The following is a 20,175-nucleotide window of genomic DNA, read 5'->3' as shown; positions in this document are numbered from 1 at the left end:
AAGCTATTATTTCCTTCTCATGAGCCATCTACTTTAAATTCTAACAGCCTGAGTTAACTTAGCCTCCTCAAATTCTTATTTACTTTTTACTTCATCATGTCTTGTTCCTCTATGTTATTGTTAACAGAAATGCATAGGCAAGACACTTGTGGCACTACAAGGTCTATTATAAAGCAAACCTGAACTACAGAGATACCAAAAGAAGACACAGAATTGATATACCCTTGCTTAGATAATTTTGACTGGGTTATAGTTTAATAAGAATTAAAATGACATAAGTATAATAAACAATTGCACTTTAAAACATTTGAAAAATTAAAAAAGTACACAACAAATACCCCACAATTATACATCTTATAGTTTTTATACATTACTATATGAACATAGAGGTTAATCATATATAACCTTGTCAGAAGAAATGGTATTTCATGTGTTTAAGTTACAAAAAGTTGAGACAATATACTACATAGTGGTTTGTTCGGTTCTTAAAACATTTTTTTCTGTCTTAAAGTCAGTAGTAATGTTTTGGTGGTTTGTTGTTTTTTTGTGTTTTTTTTTTTTTTTCTTCTTACAGATTTCCAACACTTTATCAGTAATGGTTGCAACAAAGATAAAGCAAAGTAACACTTCACTTCATTGGTATTTAGTGCAAATTTTTGTTAATTTAACATGAAATGTCACTGTTAAACATGTACACTTTAGAAATGTTTCCACCAAGTACTGTACAGAATACAGTTTCCATTATTACACTAGATACCTTTATGGTTGAAAACAACTTCTGCTTTGAAGCTTTAGATTAAGACCATCCTTAATGAAAGCTCTATTCTATGTGCTAGAAGTGTATTGTATTGGAAAATTGCATCATCACGTCATGCACAATAGCACCTAATTATGCTATGCTTTTTCGAATACTTTAATCCTGATTTACTTCACCTTCTCTGTATTTCTGCCTGGATCCCTGTCCCAAGAAATAATCGTGAAGATGGGTTTCAGGCAGTTTAGTTCTTGTAATTACAAGTAGTGCAGGCTTATAAACTCAGAAAAAAAAGTGTAAATCGAACTTAAGCAGCACTAATTCATGGTGCTTGCAGAGCAAAACCAGTTATGGGCCCAATTCTTTCTCAGATAAGCTTGCAGAGATTTTTACTTTGAAGACGTTAAGTATTTTTTTCCAAATATTTGAGAACAACATTGCCCCATCTTTGTACAAAATATTTAAAATACTTATATTAAGAGAAAAAAAAGTTACTTTAGAGATTTTGGTTTTAAATATAAAACAGTAAAACTGATGGCTTAAAAGAGACCCAAGAAAAAAACGTCCTGCTGCTGCACAGCTACTCAATCTAATGCATCCTTTGTGTTTGTGCTGTTGTAACCATGATACTGAACCTTTGTTTTTGCTTTGATAGGAAATAGAGTATTCAGTAATGACTTTTGTGGACAAGCCCTTTTTGATTTTTGGAATGGGAGGCTATGGCAGGTTTCACTCTGTTTTCTGCATAATTTAAAGTGCTGCTACTCATGCTGCATACAGCAGTTTGGCTAAAATACTTCCATGAAATGTCTGTGAATCTATAATGATGCAACTTATCTCATGAAAATATCGTCCTTTAAAATGTTTTAGGCTTAAAGGTTCCTTTGAGCCTTATCATTACAAAGAGATGTTCAAATTTAAAGACTTCCCTTTAAAAACAACTTGGGGGTGTTACAATTATATTTACTAGGATGACTGTAAAAATGTAGACACAGATATTTCTGTGGGATATTAAGGACAGTAAAATTATGGGCTTTTCCCATTTTCGTAATAGGGTGGGAATGAACACTTCTATTTTAGGTACAAAGAAGTAACAAAGAATCTGCCAAAACAGATACCCGAGATGGGGGGGGGTAAGTAAGCACTTACTTGGGAGAGGTACAAAAACACTTTCTGAAGTCTGCTGGCTGTGTTGGTCAAAGTATGGTAAGTTATCTGAACCACCTAAAGCTGCACATGAAGTAAAATCAGGAAGAATGCAGAGTTAAAACTGTAGAGATACCACTGACTGAGCTTTCAGTTTTCAGTTAAATTCAGTCATAAAATCTTATTCCTGTGGGAACTTGATGAGACTAATTCTGTAAGTACAGGAGCACAGGAATAGTTCTACGTACTTCAGTCCCAGATGATTGATTTCAAGTTTTAATCTGCAATCACTGTCTGTATGCATCTTAAACATGGCCAAGCACACAAACAGTGCTGCGCTAAATGACCTGAATAAACACTGCCTCTGGCTTACAGAGTCATCCAGGTTGGAAAAGACCCTCCAGGTCACCAAGTCCAACCACCAACCTGACCTACCAAGTCCCACCATTAAACCGTGTCCCTTCGTGCCATGTCCACACATCTCTTAAATACCTCCAGGGATGAGGACTCCATCAGAGCCCTGGGCAGCCCGTTCCAGTGCTTGACTACCCCCTCTGTGAAGAAGTTCTTCCTAATGACCAATCTAAACCTCCCCTGGCACAACAGAGACTGTTTCCTCATATACTATCATTTGTCACCTGAGGAAAAAGACCAACACCTTCCTTACTGCGGCCTCCGTTCAGGTAGTTGTAAAGAATAGAGGCTTCTTTCTGAAAACTTTCTGACTTCTGTTTAACTAGTAATTTTTATGAAGTTGGATAAATTGTTTGGTTTTTTTTTTCCTAGGAGTGAGAGAATATAGACATAATATGTTAATGCTATGATGAAAGAAATTACCTCAGCATTTGGATGGTCCTTCTTATTTATCATTTGCAGGTGGAAAGATGTCTCCCAAAGTTCATTAGGTAAGAAGCTTCCAAATAGCAGGTAGAACTGACAGTTCATACAGTTTAACACTTAAGAAAATTTAGGAATAAGAGAAGGGAACATGCATCTTGCATAAATTTTCAACAATGGAGTGTTGAAAAGCTTTTCTGAGATCTCCACTTAACAGTAGAGATCTAAAATCGCAGAACCAAATACTCAGAGAATTTAAGGAGCTTCTTAAGTTCTGCCCCTTATGATGATACTGGCTAAAATTGACATCCAGTATCTGAGCATTCCTGAATTTTTGAGAGAGGCTGGCTCTGAAATTTGCATGTGACCTCATTTAGCTATTTGTCAAAGCAATGGAATATGTGACTTGAGTACACTTTACAGTGAGCTAGAGCAAAATGGTATCAGTTCAGTTTTCAGTTCTTCAATACATGCATTTTCAGTTTTGTCATGTGTAAAAAGCTGAATAAATAAAAAGAAAGCAATTAATAGGCAGCAATAAGACGTAATGTTATAGTTTACTTGATGATCTGTGGACAGTCACTCCAGGCTTTTGCTTTCCTTTTGGCTAACGCAAGCCAGGCTGGTTCTGTTGACACAGGGTTAGCATCAGGCGTGGAGAATCTCTTGGCCACCTCTTTTGCCAGCGGGTTTGATGGAACAGAATCGGAAATCTCCACTGTTTTTGACAGAGTGGGGAGAGAGAGACAAAACAAACATTACTTAAACCCAGTATTTTGTCACAGTTACAGAGATTTCTTTTCTATGGAAGATGTTCTGTTTTAACACAGTACTTTCCAACCCTCTAAATCATACCATTTACTAACTTATTAGTCTCTTATCCATTTCTTTTTAAGCCAAAAAGCTTTTTTGTTAAATGTATTTAGTACAAATTACTTGAAGTTGTGTTTCACTTCTAGGTTTTGAATGCTTTAAAAAGCCTTAAAATTTCATGCACGGCAAAAATTTTTTTTTCTTTTTAGTGATGTATTTAATGATGTATTTTTAACTAACTAGTAAATGAACAGTAGCAGCAGCTACTATTGTAGACAGACACTTTGAAAAGCTAATAATTTTAAAGGTTATGGTAATTTATGCTATTTTAATGGCTATACCCTCTTAACAGTTCCTGTTGCACAAGATTTATGTGCAAGTCGGAAACACACCAACTTTTTCAAAAAAAAATTTAAAGGTCCTTAGAGGAGATCTCAGCAAACTTATTCTAAACGTGTTCTAGCCTGGTCTTCTGTTTTAAATGCTCTCCTAATTGTGGGAAACCTAAATCAATGCTATCATCCATAGTAAAGAAACACTGGCTTACATTATACTGTGCTGTTGATAATGGCTACCTGACTCCAAGTGTCACTGTTTCCTTTAGAGCCAACAGTTATGCTTTCACTTTAACATAATTGGCGATTCCTCTTGAATTTCCTCGTGAAATTCATATCCTAGTGCAGACAGACCTTCCAAGGCTAATTTTTTGTTCCTGGTCTTTCTTTAATCTAATTTTGGATCATCTATTGTGCTAGAGTTTTTGTGCTAGAGCTGACAACATATTACAGTATAACATACCTCAGCACTGCATCTTTCCAGGTAGGGCTGCAGTAGAGCCCTGTGACAGCTTGTGGGAGGAATGCTGTAAAGCTTTTCCAGCTGCCTGCCTCCAAAGCCAGTTTGGGTGCTGGAAGCAAGCTAACAGGTAACTTGAAAGTTTGGGGCAATCTGTGTAAGATGTTGCAAACAAAAGAAGTTCTCAGGCATATCTGCATGGGCACACAGCTGCGCTGTGGACATGCTGCATCTAAGCCAACTGAATACAGGTTTGCCTGGTGCCCCTTCATGTTCTGCGTAGAACAGTCTGTGACATGGGATGGCGCTGCTTTAGCCTTTACTGTTACGAAGCTAAGGTCGCTGTAATACCTCACTGCTTTCATAGTTACATTCCATAATTCTTGGCTCGGAAAGGGATACTGAATAGACGCAGCTGATACGCGTGTATTTAGAGTCAGATAATCATCCAGGTTGGAAAAGACCTCTGATCTCATTTGGCCCAACCTTTAACCTAATACTAAAGTCCACCATTAAACCATGCTACTAAGTTCCAAATCTACATGTTTCTTGAAGACTTTGAGAGATGGTGACTCAACCACTTCCCTGGGCAGCTTATTCCAATCCTGCACAACCCTTTCAGTAAAGAAATTTCTCCCAGTATCCAATCTAAACCTCCCCTGGTGCAACTTGAGGCCATTTTCCCCTGTCACTTGGTGCTTGGGAGAAAAGCCTGATCCCCACCTTGCTATAGCCTCCTTTAAGGTAATTGCACTGCGTGATAAGGTCTCCCCTGAGCCTCTTTTTCACAAGGCTAAACAAGCCCAGTTCCCGCAGCTGTTCCTCACAGGACTTGTGTTCCAGGCCCTTCACCAGCTTTGTAGCCCTTCTCTGGACACGCTCTAGGGCCTCGATGTCCTTCTGGTATTGAGTGGCCCAAAACTGAACACAGCACTCAAGGTGCGGCCTCACCAGAGCTGTGTACAGAGCGGCAAGCAATTCCCTGGTAGTGCTGGCCATGCTATTTCTGATACAAGCCAGCACACTGTTGGCCTTTTTGGCCAACAAGCATCTTTACAAGCATTGTTGATGCTTGGCCAACAAGCATCAACACTTTACTTTCAAAACAGTCTAGCCTGTAAAATGGTTACTTCATTATTTATCCATACTCTTCTTCAAAACCTTTTGCCCATAACTAATGTTGGCTAGAGAAATATTACACAAACCTCAAATTTAAACAGTCACCCCAAATGCCATGACCTTTGAGGAAGCATTTATTTTCATGTTTCTGCCTTCTGAATATGTAATGTATGAATATTATTTATGAATATTCATTTTATCCAAGTGACAAGTCCAGTAGTGGGTTCTGGTTCCAACTGTCTAAACTAGATACTAGACTGGGAGGGAGAAATCCTAAATTCAAAGTGATAGGCTACCTTCAATTTAATGTAATTATTTTTTTGTGGTTTTGAATGGAACAAATCCTCATTCCAAATATTCTGGGGAGAGAATTTCTCCTCTCCAAAGAGGGAGGTGTGAGGACATAACATGCCCTATTTCCCACACAGGTACATCTTGTAGGCTTTCAGCGCCATTGCTGCTCTGTGCTGACCCTCAACCTAAAGCAAATCAGCACTGCAGTTGCAATTTGCAGTAAACCAAATGCCCTTAAATTCAGTAGACTTGTTCAAAAAATACTTGTTGGATATGGCTTGGGGAGACAGCCTAATTTGTTTTTAGTTTTTAACTTGAACTGGGGCAATTATGAACAGACATAGTTCTGCAACTTTAATGATCTGGGGAACCTAGCAAAAACTGATTAAAATGATGTACTTCCAGCATAACGGCCAGCACATGAGACTGGGCCAAGGTGTATTGCTCCTGCTGAAAGCAAATGCATTCTTAATTCTAGGGGTAATATGAGAGAGAGAAAATCATTCAGTTTCTCAAAAACATGCAATACCATTTCTAAAAGTGCATTATTCTCAGAGGAAATGAGAATCTCTCACTGTACCTGTCACAGAAGTTGGAAGGGTATTAGACTTTTTCAGCTGCTCCCTTCTTTCTAGTCTTGACACAGCAGTCTCAATTTTCTTCTCCCCTTCTTGAGGCGTAGATTTCTGCAGTGTGCTTGTTTTGCTGCTGCTGCTTTTGTTATCTGACTGATTACTCACAGCCGCCTAGAACAGAGAAGAAAAATTGGTAAATGAGGACCAGCCTGTCCTGTAGTGGCTACCAGTAAGAGGTAGCACACTTGATGCTTTTGTTCATCACCTGTCCCTTCCTTAACCTTCCTTTTGGGCAAAGAATCCCAACACTCCAATTCTTCTAAAACTTAGAGTTCGTAAAGCTTGTAAAAGAAGACAGCAAAATTAAATTCATCATTTCAGTCAAAATATTGGGCAGTTTGACCCAGCCCAACCTGTTACACACAGTACAGAAGAGTGTGCATCTGTGGGCAGCTTCACACCCACTGCTTTCTTCCACCAGTTACGTATGTCTCTATATATCTGTCCATCAGAAATTTGGGTCCCATAACAAACATCAAAATAGGCTTCATTATTCACACAGCTTCCCTTTTTACCATCTGTGGTACCTATATACAGCATCGCTGCTTGGATAGCGTCACTGCTGTACTGTAAGGGGAAATGGTTTTCTTGCTAATAGAAAAATACCTACTCAGAGAACAGGAGAGATGCAATACTTGAATTCATTGCCTGCTTTAAGTGTTTGAATGTTTTGTATTAGTCTATTTCTTTCACTCATCTACGTTTTATCCTAATAGTACATGCTATGATAAAAATAAATTCAAGTTTACTAATATTCACCTATATTCACCTGTTAATGAATCTTCCGGCTGTTATATCCCAAGCACTGATGTTCTCTCAAGCTCTGAAGGACAGATGTTCCATACAACTTATCTGTTGCACCACCTGCACAGGGGTCATGCTTATGATTGCTATTAACTACCCTCTGATATTAAGGCATCAGATTTTGTCCTTAAAATTGTCACACTATTGCACATTATTTCCTTCTGGAGATTTGCAAAATGGAACCCTGGACTTTCAGACTACTTTTTACTCACCTTTATCTTGGCTTTTATGACGTCTTACAGACCAACCACAACAAGAAAAGGAATCCCTTCCACAAAATAAAACTAGCCAGTAGTTGCAATGATCACATCAGTATTTCTAAGGATTACTTACATTTTCTTTAGCCAGCTTCTCTGCTTGCTTTGCTTCTCTGGCTTGTCTCCTCTCTTCCCTAGTAGCTTGCTGTTCACGAAATCCCTTTTGCTTTTGTAGCGCCAATGTAATCCAAAGTGGTTGTGAAGTTTCAACTTTTTCCATCAATTTAGAGCCATCTAAAGAGTGCCTGCTCTGGAGGACTGGTTTTTCTGTAAGAAACCATGAAAAGAATTGGTTGAGTAATGCACATCCCTTGCTCAAGCAAATCAGTACAACTTACCTGCTGTGTCAAACTCCAGAGCTAAGCTTATTGACTTCTGTGCCACGCGCAGATCTTCATGAACTGTATGTCAAAACCTGAAACAGTTTTAATGCCTCAAGAATAAGACCCAATTCAGCGCTCTCATACAGCTATACAAATTTATCTTTTTGTTGTTGTTAAAAAGCCTGTCCCCTAGAATTCTAGCCTAATTTACTACATATACTCCCCCACTACCTAGGAGACATTTGAGTGAAAGTGATACATATTCAATGATTGTTTGCACCTTTGATGAAAGGAAAGGGGTTCAGCCACTAGATACTGCAGTTTCCTGGTCTTCCAGCCACATTTAAGGGAGCAGTGTCCAAACTTCAGCTAAAAAAGGGTGCTGAAAATTAATTATAACTGCAGCCCCTCTTAAAAAGTGTTTTTTTTTTTTAAATTGCCACTTGAGCATTGGTTGTTTTCTCATTCAGTGCAGTGATTCAAGAGCAATAAAGGGTGGATGTAACCTTCTCTAATGGTTGATGCCTTTGGCTACTCCCAGAAAGAAATCAGACTTTATTTGAGCAGTTATTTGAAAAGTCTCATTGGAGCTAGCAACCAAAACACCTATAATCTGATCTTACATACCTTTAAATATCTGTACTGATGTTTGCAAGTAGTATTTGAGGCTAAAAGCATCTCTGACAACAAGCTAGAGATTTTCTGCATCTTGAACAACATTGGGGCTTGCAGCCAGCGTAGAGCTGTGAGAGGCAGGGAGCAGCTCTGTGGGTGTAAAGGTTCCTGCAGAGCACAGAAACCTTCAGAGGCACCAGTCCCTGTTCTCCCAAGGTGGCAGCCATGCCTCCAACTATTTCCATAAATCCTCATTTAAAAATGAAAGAAAAAAGGGTATTCGTGCTCACAGACTGTAAAAATATGTAGTGGTTCCACTGAGATATGGCTTTAGAAGTGTCTTGATGCTTACAAAAACTAAGTATGAAAAAAAAAAAGGGATTTCCCAAATAAATGCTGAATTCTTGCCTTGCTCTTTGAGTGCCCTTATGCTGACAGGGGACTTTTTCCATTTGTACAGAACGCTATTTCAGGACACAGGCACTTTCAGCCTTCCTCTGAAGAGTCACTATGACTACTGAGGTTGCTTGTACTACTGCAGAGTGCTTCTGAAATGCAGGCTTGTGTGCCCACGTATAGGTAGGTAGAGAATTTGCCCAAGACAGGCACTATAAGAGCAACTGCATCTTATTTTCTTTGTAAGCTAGATACTGTTCCCCTAAAAATATACCCAATATGACATAAATTATAACAATGACTCCCTCTGCTCCAATGATGCCATTACACATGGAACACGAAGTCCATCGTTTGATTAACTCAGAAAACACACACACTTCAGTTACCTCCTAGAAATTAATTTACTTAAGCAGGTCATACTGGTCACGTTGATTTTGTGTGTATCTAAATCAAACTGTGGGGATGGAAAGTCTCACTCAGACAACCCTAAGCAAAGTAGCGGCACTCCATAATTAATGTGCCAATAATGTGTACAATTATAGCTTAAGACCTGTTTTCTTCCTCTGGACTTCAGTATCTCGTTTTGGAAATGCAGACAATAGTTAAATGAGTTTTTCAAAGTACATACCTTTCTTCAACGGCTCAGGCTTTTTGTCATTCTTTTCTCTCCAGGGAATACTTAGAGATGGGAAAAATGACTTCTTTTCTCTGATTTCTTCCTCTTCATTTTTGTTCTCACTCAGTGCTGTGGGGGGCACCGCTCTGTCTTCTCTTCTCCAGCTACTGTCCGATTCAGCTTTAACAAACCTCTGCCCCAGCGTATCAGCCAGGTTCGAGCGGTTCATTTTTGAGAGAGGAGACGACGGCGGCGTCTGGCTGGCAGGCTTTGGAGCTAGCGCAGGCTTTTGCGGGGCCAGTGATTTGCATGCTGGTTTCTCGTGAGGAGGTAAAGTGCCCTGGCTGAGGGCTGGCAGTGGTGTGCCCGCTGGCTGTGAAAGCTCTACCACGGTAACTGCAGAGCCTTTGGAGTCTTTTAAATGCCCACGGACATTGGCTCTTCCCATGCCAGGGGACGTGCTCTCTTGTGGAGCAAAAACAGTGGGTTCTTTTTCACCTTCTGTCGTAAGCAGAGGGTCAGGCACACCATCAAAACTGTCTCCTGCACTGTATCTTTTCTTCTTCCTTTGCTCTGCCTGCTGATCATAATGGAAACGTAAGGAATAGTTTGTCCTCCGTAACTTTATCCCAAAAGGAGAAACATTTTCTTCTCCGTTTGGTGCTGGTTTATCACTTTTTTTGGTGCTGTTACCCTGCTGATTTTCCAGTGCACCTGGAGGTTCTGATTGGGGTAATTCTTTACCCGGAGGATGAGGAAAGCTTGGAACAAGGAAAGATGGAAGATCTTTTGCAAATTTACAGCCTTCCGTGTTGTCTGTAATTTCACTGCGGGTTTCCAGTTTCTCTTTAGCCGTTTCAGCTAAGCTGTCCTTAAAAGTGGGTGCCACCTCCCCAGCCAGGTCAGCAGGTGAGCCAGTGGTTCTTCCCACAGCCACTGTTTCACTGCCTTTCGCTGCACTCACGTTCTCAGTGTCCAAATTGGCTTTTGAAGCTTCTGAAAACTTCTGCCATGCTGGTGTTATCGAGAACTTGGCATTTGCAGATAGGGTTTTCCTCAAGTTACCATGGGGAGCACCTCGCCCTCGGGGCGTCCAGTCATCGCTGTGCCTGCAGCCGCTTACTCTGTCTTTCTCGTTGTATTTGCTGTTTTCTTTGTTCTTTAGGATTCTGGAGCGGATAGAGGCCCACTCAGCTAGCGTGGCTTGGTCCAGTGTCTCTTGTGCGTATTTCATTTTACTGTTGGTGGGTTTGGTACCTGCCTTTTTTTCCTGGGCCTTCTCTGGTGAAGGAATATCCACGTTTTTTCTCTCTTCTGTTAAGCCCAGTAATGACTTACAAGCCGTGTCCTTTATCTGGTTCAGGTTAACTGCTGTGCCACACAGCTGCGCTCCAGTAACCAAAATAGCTGTGTGGGGCACACACACAGATGAGGGCAGTGTGTGGGAGCCCTTGCTGGAGGTGTGCACCCTGCAGTCTTTGAGGGAAGGGGAAGAGAGTCCTGCTCCCTTGACAGGCATGACTGGACTCAAATTTACTTTCTGAAATATGATCTGTTTATCTCCAGAAGACACCTGGAATGTGAAGGGTCTGGATGCAGTTTGTCTTTCATCTACCTCCTGCCACTTGAGTTCTTCCCCTATTCGCTTTTGTTCCTGAGCATCAACGTCTCTCTTCAGCTTCTGGGCTAGGATTTCTTCTGCTGTTTTATTCCCTTTTTCTGTCTGCTTGAGTTTTGGGGGTCTTGGTCTTTCTTGGAGCTTGTCCTCCACTGGATGCCTGTCAGCCCCTCCAGAACGCAGCTGATCCTTGTCCTGTTGCTGCTCCAAGGATTTTTCTTGTTGCTTTTGCTGAAGATCTTTTCCTTCCGGTTCTGTCTTCTGCTCTTGCAGCTTGCTCCACTCTTTTTCATTTTGTTCCTTTTGTTGCTTCAGTTCATCTTGTTGCATAATATCTGTACTTTCCAAGTGCATTTGTTTTGTGAGCTTATGTTTTCTCTGCTCTTCCCGCTTCTGTTTCTTCTCCAGTAATTGCTGGGGTTGTTCCTCCTCTGTCTTTTCTCCTTTCTCCTTCAAGAGCTGCCTTTGTTCCTCCTGTTTCTTCTGTTGCTTGAGACTCTCAAGTTCCTTCTCCTGCTTCAGTTTTATTTCACCTTCTTGAAGTTCTTTCTCCTCTAGCTCTTGTCTCTGTTTTTCTTCCTTCTTTTGTTCCTTGAGTTCTTTTTGTTCCTCCAGCTGATTTCTTTCCTCTTCCTCTTGACGCTGTTTTTCAGTCTCATGTTGCCTTTGTTCTTCCAGCTCTAGCCTCTTCTGCTCCTCTAGCTCTCGTCTCTGTTGCTCCTTCAGCTCCTTGTGCCTCTGCTCTTCCCATTCCTGGTGCTCCTGCTCCTCTAGCTCTTGCCTCTTCTGCTCCTCCAACTGCTGGCATCTCTGTTCCTCCTGTTCCTGGAACTTCTGCTGCTCTAGCTCTTGGCTCTGCTCCTCCTCTTCCTGGTGCTTCCGTTCCTCCAGCTCTCGTCTCTTTTGCTCCTCCTGTTCCTGGTGTTTGTGCTCCTCCAGCTCCTGTCTCTGTTGCTCATCCCATTCCCTGTGCTTCTGTTCCTCCAGCTCCTGTCTCTCTTGCTCGTCCCATTCCCTGTGCTTCTGCTGCTCCACCTCTTGTCTCTGTTGCTCTTCCAACTCCTTCTGCCTCTGCTCCTCCAGCTCTTGCCTCTTTTCTGCCTCCAGCAGTCTTCTCTCTTCTTCCTGGCATGCTTGCTCTTCTGTTTTCAAACATGTCTCTCCTTCAAGGAGATTCTGCCCGCTCTCCTCTTCACAGTCCCTCCTCTCCTGCTCTTTCTGCATCTGCTCACGCTCTTGGCACCTTTGTTCTTCCATTTCTCTTTGTTCTTCCATTTCCACAATCTGCCTTATCCTTTCAGCCTCAAGGATCCCCCAGTGATCTTCAATTCTTTTCTGCTCTGCCAGTGGAAGCTGCTTTGGCTCATCTCTGTTCTGGATTAGCTTGTCTGCTGTGAAGTGGCCGTTATAACCGGGGTATCTGTCTGCATACAGCTCAGTTTCTAGATCCTCCGGCTCAAATTCTGTTATCGTTAAACTTTGTGATCCCTGAAATGGGGAGACAAGCATGGAGTTATTAATATTGCCTACTGGCTTGTTATTTACAGTGAAAAAACTATCACTTGCAAATGCAAAATTACTTTTTTTCTTTAAAAACAATGATTCACATCCACAGCCAACACACACCAATTTATGGTTACCATCATCATATAATCCATGCCTCTCGCCTGTACAGATGATAGCCTTTATAAGAAAGAAAACATCCCAACAGTAATAACAGTATAATGCTAAATATTCAGTCACCCCTTGGTGTACATGAGTTAATCCAGACTAAGACCTGGCATTTCAAATTTACAGTAGCCTGAGGAATAGGGAGAATGCGTTTTGTATCCCTCTTTTGTTACTTAGAGCTCCATTCTAAAAGCTTGAAATAATTAGCACCAGCCTAAGGGCAGTTGTTTTGCTGGCTTTTTCGTAGCAAATCTGCATGTTAGATGAGACAGAAGCTGTTACCCGCCTGAAAGAGATCTGCAGTGCAATCCAGGAAAGAGCACTGCTCAGGGAAACAATCTGGTTACTTTTCACAAATCCTGAACTGGAATACCTTCACAGTCAGCCGAGCCTCTAGCTCTACTGCTGGGCCACTGACAAAACCTAGAGCTCCCTCGCAAAGCCGCGCTGTCCAGCACGTGCCAACTGCTGCCTGTTTCTGTGCACTGCCCCTCGGCGCTGGCAGGTAGGTGCAATGCCTGCAGCACACCGAGGGCAGATCTCCTGCACAGCCTGCTCCTTGTCTCTGCAGTGACGTGGTCTGAAGACGAGCTGCGCCCGAACAGTGCTGCCCAGCACTTCCCATGAGGAAAAGAGCACAGTTAATGCCCTGTCCAGCTATCGCTTGTCTGGTCATTGGCTCCAGTTAAACAAAACCACTCTGCATAAACAAAAGGCTTAAGTTTAATTTCTCATTGCAAGAGTGACATTGAAGTACAATGGTGTGGAAGTGGGCTCTCCTGTATGCTGTATTACTTCAACAGTCCCATTTACAAACGCTGGTAAGGTGTCAAGATAAAAGCCATGCAGTAAGCATATGGACCTAGGATTTGATAATTCACTTTAAAAGCTGTTGAAAGAGCTCTGTTACTCAAGTCTTGTTCTTTCATGTAAGACAATGATATCACCGCTCTCAGAATCCATGCCATTTTAAGAAAAGCTGCTTTTTCCCCCCAATTTATACTACCTGATCACTTGTACAAGAGCAGCATTACCAGTGGCAGATATTCTTCAGACCATTGACTTTTTTTTTAAAAAACTAGAATAGCAAGAATCAGAAAGCTCTAGCTGGAATACCTCAGATTTAAGTAGCGTTTGCTTCAACTACATATATTAGCTATATCTAACGTATTAGCTAGCATCCAGGTCTGCGGCCCCCAGCACAAGAAGGACAAGGACCTGTTGGAGTGGGTCCAGAGGAGGGCCATGAGGATGATCAGAGGGCTGGAGGACCTCTCCTGTGAAGACAGGCTGAGAGAGCTGGGGATGTTCAAATTCTTCACTCAGAGGGTAGTGAGGCACTGGCACAGGTTGCCCAGAGAAACTGCGGATGGCCCATCCCTGGCAGTGCTCAAGGCTAGGCTGGATGGGGCTTTGGGAAACCTGATCTAGTGGGTGGCATCCCTGCCCATGGCAGGGGGTTGGAACTGGGTGGTCTTTAAGGTCCTTTCCACCCCAAGCCATTCTATGATTCTGTGATTAAAACTTTTTTGCATCGTCTGTCCAGCGTAGGTTTCATCTTTAGGTCTTTATCTTGATTTCAAAACAAAACAAGCATCCATTTTGTTTTGCCCTGGAGACACAAGATTTGTCCAAGCTTCAGTATCTACCTCTAATGGTATTAATTACATGTTGAGGCAGTCTTCTGTCTATTGCTACTCCTGGTGCACTCATTTGTGGTTACACAGCTTAACAAGTACCCCCTCCCTCTCATTATTTCACCAGTGGTTCAATACCTTTGTTAATCTCTTGTGCTTTCTTGACATCCTCTGCTTTTTTGGCTTTACTGACAGCTTGTGTTTAGCTGCACTGTTGTCTAGACGAGCAACAGCCTGGGGAACTGCATCCAGATTGATTGTTTCAATCGTGCCAGAACAGGAAAATTGTCTTTTTGGCCGCGATGGTCTGACTGGAGTGACCTGTTCGTATCACAAACACAAGAAGTTTTTATTAAACTATTTGTTCCATTTAAAAATATTCATACAACAAACAAACAAAAACACGCAAAAACAACAACAGCAGAACAAAAACCAATCCCCACAAAACTTTGCAGTTTTGAATTCAAAGCAATTATTAATTCATAACTAGTTTATAAACTAATTAGTTTATTTCAAACCCTGTTTTTCCACTACGGAAATTATGAACTTCATCCAGCTGTAACATTTTCCTTTTCCCAGTATCACACATTTTCATACTTCTAATTTAAAAATTACTTGGAATGTTCTAATTTTTTTTTTCACAATTTAGTTCCGTGCAGAAGCTGTTGGAAATGGGAGGGGCAGTGGCAGAGTTTTCAGCAACATCCCTCGGAACATTTTAAAGTTTGCTTAATGAAAAATAGGTGCATCTTTAAATCATTTAGATGATAGACTTTAGGCAAGAGTAAATCAGAATGACTTATCTAAGCATTAGAACAGAACAGCTACAGAGCCGTACTGTTTGCGTGGGAGACGACTGAGATATTGGGTCTCAGACCAGCCCAGTGCCTCCAGAAAAGCTTCCTGCCACAGCCATGGGGAGTTGTCCAAGCTAGCACCAAAGCACAGGAAAAAAAAAATAAATAAATACTGTCTTTGGTGCTTTTCCTCTTGCATTTCAAATATTTAGGTTCAGAAACTGCAAATACAAACAAAGTGATTTAGTGAAACAACTTGTGTGAATAAACAGAGTGGAGCTGTATGTCTAGACCTGTGAGAGTGCCTGTAATCACAGCCTCTCCCATAAATCACTGACCCATCATCCTGAGTCTGGTATTTGGCTCAACCCCAGTGGAAAAAGAAGACATAAAAAGAAGAAGGGAGAAAACATCTATAAGGAAAGAGTCCCATACATTGTTTTCCAGACAGCTCTGCAATCTTCCAAGGTTAAACATATGCTAATGAGGGAACCAATTACTTAAGAACTGATGGAACATTTTGCATACACTTATTGAATTACACGTAGACATAACAAAGTAGTAGAAGTACTTAGGAAAATTGTGTCTCTGTGATTAATGCATCAATGCAGGAATGCTGCAGGACTGGCAGAGACTGAGTTCTGCCATCAACTCTCACTGTAGAAACAGATTTCTCAATCTCAGTGAGTGCTTATTTACAAAGTCTTGGACGATCATGAAACAAAGAAATGTGTATTAAAGCAAAAACTGACTGACAGGCTTCTAGTAACTAAAACCAGCAAGTAATTCAGTGCAAACTGAGTATAAAAGTTTTGGTACCTTTTCTTCCACTTCATGTCCTGCTCCGGGCAAATTCATTGTTCTCAACAGATCTGGAACGTCAGTTGACTAGAAAACAAGAAGATTACCAGAGCTAGATAGTAAAACATAAAGGATCTAATAAATATGGGTAGAAGGACTTGTGAAATCAGGCAAGTTACAGTAGTCATTTATTTTTTCATTTTGTGTCACTGCAGGATTGATAAACAATTCTGATTTCTAAATACTAAAATTTTCTCTTTGTTGCTCCTTCAATCACCACTGTCTATAAGAAGCAGTTGCTGCTGCTACATACTACAAAAGGCAGAATTCCTTAACAAGATAACTAGGTTCAAAATCAAAAGGAAGAGCACAGCTTTGCAGGATTTCAGGCAGCTCATACTACCTTTATTTTCTCCTGAGCTAGGCCTAACCACAGCTAAGAACCTGGTCCCTACCCAGTGAGGCATTGCCTCTGCTGCAACGAGTTGCAACCCAAGGCTCCCGACAGCTCCTCTTCTCACAAAGCATGTCGGCCCCGCTGCGATCTGAGCCTATCGGTCACTAGGACTCCTTAGCTACTGTCCCCCTTGAAGCCATCTCCCAGAGGGAATTTTAAGGCACAGGGGCTGAAGCAGCATTCATCGCATCCAGAAACATTTCTTTACTTCTTATATCACAGTATTAGTTCATAACCTGGTGGATGCTGGCATCCTGTTACACCAGGTGCACGTGAAAAAGTACAGCCTTCCCTTCTAAACAGGTTATTAGCACAAAGTATAAAGAATCAGCTTGACAAACACGAGTTAAATGAAACCTAGAACTCCTGCTGGCGATCCAGCTTGCTGAGGAAACCCAGCAGCCACAAGCCAGCAGAGAACACATGAAATATTGCAGTGCTGTGTGGGCCCAGCCACCAGGTCCTGCCAGAAGCCACCCCGTGACCCCAGCCCATGCAGATGAACACACGGAGCTGTTACACGGCCAACAGCAGAGGTGAGCAGGAACCAAGCAAGCTGCCATGCACCAGGAAGTCTCCGATAAAGCAGGTAGTGAGTAGTGCACAGTAAGACAAAAACAAAGTGCTGAGTGCTCTTGCATTTCAGCATTGATTTGTTGGTATCTGCCTGGGCACTTTGAACTGCAATCTCCTTGTAAAAGCAACGTTTACTCCTTCAGCATTCAGAAAAAGAATTGTGCAAAGTAGCATTAATCCTGTTTTCAAAACACAGCGTTTGAAAGAGCAGGTGGTAAGGACTGAACCTCTCCCTCCTTAATATCCAGGGGTACTCCCCTGATTTAGTGACTGAATTACTTGTGCTTTCAGGCTGGAGGTCACCAGGTGACGTTCTGGTCTCTTGAAGCAGGAAGGCTGCAGAGAATGTATGCCAGCATCAAGCACAACCTGCTCCTAGTACCAAGGTATGCAGCTAAAACGTGCCCCAATTCCACTGCGCTCTGTGGTGTGCCGGGTGCTGAGGGGAGCTATGTTGCCCCTTGAAGACCGGTGAAGATTTTTGGCCACCTCAGCCATAAATCTCTCCCTGCTGTACATTTGGCACGAGCTGCAGAGGACGCTTGCTCTCATTACCTTTCATGCAGCCAGAGCTAGCACTAGCGACCACGAGCTCACGCCCTGGTCCCCCTCCAGGATTTGATGGGTGCATGAGCAGTGAGGGTGCTGTGTGCGTGCCCCAAGGGTACCCAGGCACAAAGGCAGCCTCCTCCAGGCAGGGAAATGGATGTCCCTTTGTCCCCCGTGTTCCTTTCACTCACTACAACATGACACAGAGCCAGTCTCGCCTTAGAGGATTTCCAGAGAGCTCCTGTCACTCTCTGTGCTTCCTCACTGTCAGAACAAGCCCCTTCCAGATACTGAATGCCTCCAGTTCCTGCTATCAATGAAGAATTAGGACAATTATTTGAATTGCACTGGACATTGGGCTTATAGACCATTCTCAAAATGTTTCTCCACCACATCTGCCTTCATCTCCTGTCTGCGAGGAACATGGATGTTTACCCCAAGACCAAGGGTTTTATGGATCTTATTTTGGAGTGATTTTCATTTTTGCCATAGTTGCTGTACACAGCTTTCCACGGGGGAGAAGCCATATTTCAAGACATTTTCTGTTTTAGAAAAAATCCAGTCTTGTAGCCACGCTGTGAGCAATGCCTGTTTTGCTGAGCTTCAGAGCAGACATTCAAGTTGGTGATGCTGTGGGACCTGGCTCGGGATGCCAAGAGCACACGCTTCGCACCAGTCCAAGAAGCACAAGCTGAGAGATGCCACCCACATACAACAGCCCGCTGAGCTCAGCGATGCCTCACTGGAGACATCTGTTACTCCCCAGTGAACTTTACTGCCGTAGTACCACCGTAATGCCAAAAATACATCGATTTAAAGTGCTTACTTTATTGCCACTCTCTGAGAGCACTGTGTCCTGCTGAGTGTCAGTCTCCATGGGGCTACTGAGCAATACATCCTCTTCTACACTAGCACTTGCCTCCCCCATTGTCCTCCCAGAAATTGTCATTTGTGGAGGCTGCCCAAATTTTATATTCTTGGCCAACTGTTGCTGAAAAACAAAATGAAGGGAAAAAAAAGATATTTATATTATGAGCAAAACAAGTCAAGTCTAGCATGTGCCTGTTCTCCACATGGAAGCTGCACAGAAATACTCAGGACAACTTCTGGCTCTGGACGACAACAACAAAAATTAACTTGAGGCTCACGTTGCTGCAACATGAGAGCCATCCCATCTCCATTCTCCCCACAAAGTGACCAAGGTCAGGAATTCACTGCATCACTTCTCATTTTGGGTGATCAACTTGAGCTCTCACCGGTGCTGCCGACTTTTGCAAATTTATTGTGAATTTTGCAACATTCCTTCTGTTTTCTTAATCTGTGTCCCAGGTTAAGGCTTTGATTATAAAAGCTAATTATCAAGCCTTACTGCCATAAAGAAATGATAACATCATGATCCACATGTACCCTGAGAAGTTAAAACTGCCCCTAAAGGCAGCTTCTTTCTTCTCCAGCCCCCAAACCCTGTATGCCACGCAACTGTAGTTTTTAAAGATATCCTAATTGTGAGGACCAGTTTTAAGTTTTAATATCTTAAGGATCTGGCATAACTCTGTGCTAGGGGAGGCAAATTCTCAAAGGAGAGAAAACCCAGCTTCTTTTAGATGCTTGCTGTCAAGGAACAGTGCACAAACTCGTGTAGGTTCATGCTCATATGCACTGCCCCGTCACCAGCCTTTACACGAGAAAAGTTTATGCACAGAAGATACAGTAAACCAAAAGATAAAGGAGCTTTCCAATCATTTACTTTCTTTGTTGAAGTAATCTTTTCTCTAGTGTTACAAGAAAGTACTCCTGAATTATATCAAGGATAAGGTAAGCAAAATAAGTAGCATATAATATCTATCCTCTGGTGGGATGAATTGGGCAAGTTGCAGCTCTGGCTACTGCAGACACATGTACCATGCAGTCTTTGAAAGCGAAGTTTTTAGTAACAGTGAAGAAATTCTCTTGAAGAAGGAATAAATAGGATTAAGGAACACTAAATGATAGATTTTCTTCCTGAAATATTTCAGCAAATCATTTTCAGTTAGGAAGGAAGAGAGCAAGTAGTTATCTTCCTGCCTCACCATCTTTCAAAGACAGAAAATTCTCCAGAGACCTCCCATCTCTGGCTTTCATTACTGCAAACACCTACAGCTCAGTGGTGCTCAATTCAACTGTGCAACTTGTATTCAGTGTGAATGTCAGGTACCTGCACGGACCCATGATACGAGTTTGACTGAGAAATACGGAAGATTAGAGGAGGTATCACAGAAAACAAGGGCATATCTTATTTCCATACCACAGAATCATCAGTCTAGCTCTGGTGAACAGCTGCCAAGGGAAGACACCCTTTAATAGCGGGAGGTAGACTCTAAAAGGATTCAGGTCAGAGCAGTCTTACTTTCATCATCGCTTAGTGGACTTTATTTTACCCATATTAACTGCTAAACATTACCTTAGTATTTTGATACAGAAACCTGGTAAAATACATGCAGAGACTCCTCAGAATCAGGTTACTGAAATAGAATAGTTTATGTCCAGTTGAATTTTGATGGAAAATAATTAAATTCATCTAGTACAGCATTCTGAAACAGTGGGCAGTTTTGTATAGTGGAGGTTTATTCCCACCTAGACTACTGCCGGTGCACCCATCATCTAATAGCAAGGGTTGCACAAAATC

At 41.9% G+C, this 20,175-nt stretch overlaps 1 protein-coding gene across 13 annotated transcripts in view; it reads right to left on the bottom strand.

The window, feature by feature from the left end:
• Positions 1–224: 224 nt before the first annotated feature.
• The window catches only part of CRACD (capping protein inhibiting regulator of actin dynamics), a 125,703-nt gene continuing 105,752 nt past the window's right edge, over positions 225–20,175 (bottom strand). For 10 of the 13 annotated variants that reach the window (XM_066995896.1, XM_066995904.1, XM_066995905.1 and 7 more), the window contains 7 exons: positions 18,337–18,501; positions 15,947–16,015; positions 14,469–14,651; positions 9,417–12,510; positions 7,531–7,721; positions 6,339–6,504; positions 225–3,455 (listed from right to left, as the gene is read on the bottom strand). In XM_066995896.1, coding sequence (XP_066851997.1) covers positions 3,295–3,455; positions 6,339–6,504; positions 7,531–7,721; positions 9,417–12,510; positions 14,469–14,651; positions 15,947–16,015; positions 18,337–18,501 — 4,029 coding nt within the window. In that variant the 3' untranslated portion in view covers positions 225–3,294. Of the gene's footprint in view, positions 3,456–6,338; positions 6,505–7,530; positions 7,722–9,416; positions 12,511–14,468; positions 14,652–15,946; positions 16,041–18,336; positions 18,502–20,175 lie in introns of those variants that run through there. The other 3 variants (XR_010831060.1, XM_066995906.1, XM_066995903.1) reach the window with 3 other exon arrangements.

Source organism: Anser cygnoides, chromosome 4 (assembly GCF_040182565.1).
Source record: "Anser cygnoides isolate HZ-2024a breed goose chromosome 4, Taihu_goose_T2T_genome, whole genome shotgun sequence".
Taxonomy (NCBI): domain Eukaryota; kingdom Metazoa; phylum Chordata; class Aves; order Anseriformes; family Anatidae; genus Anser; species Anser cygnoides.
Note: the sequence above shows the minus strand (reverse complement) of the source record. Positions and strands in the feature narration are given on the sequence as shown.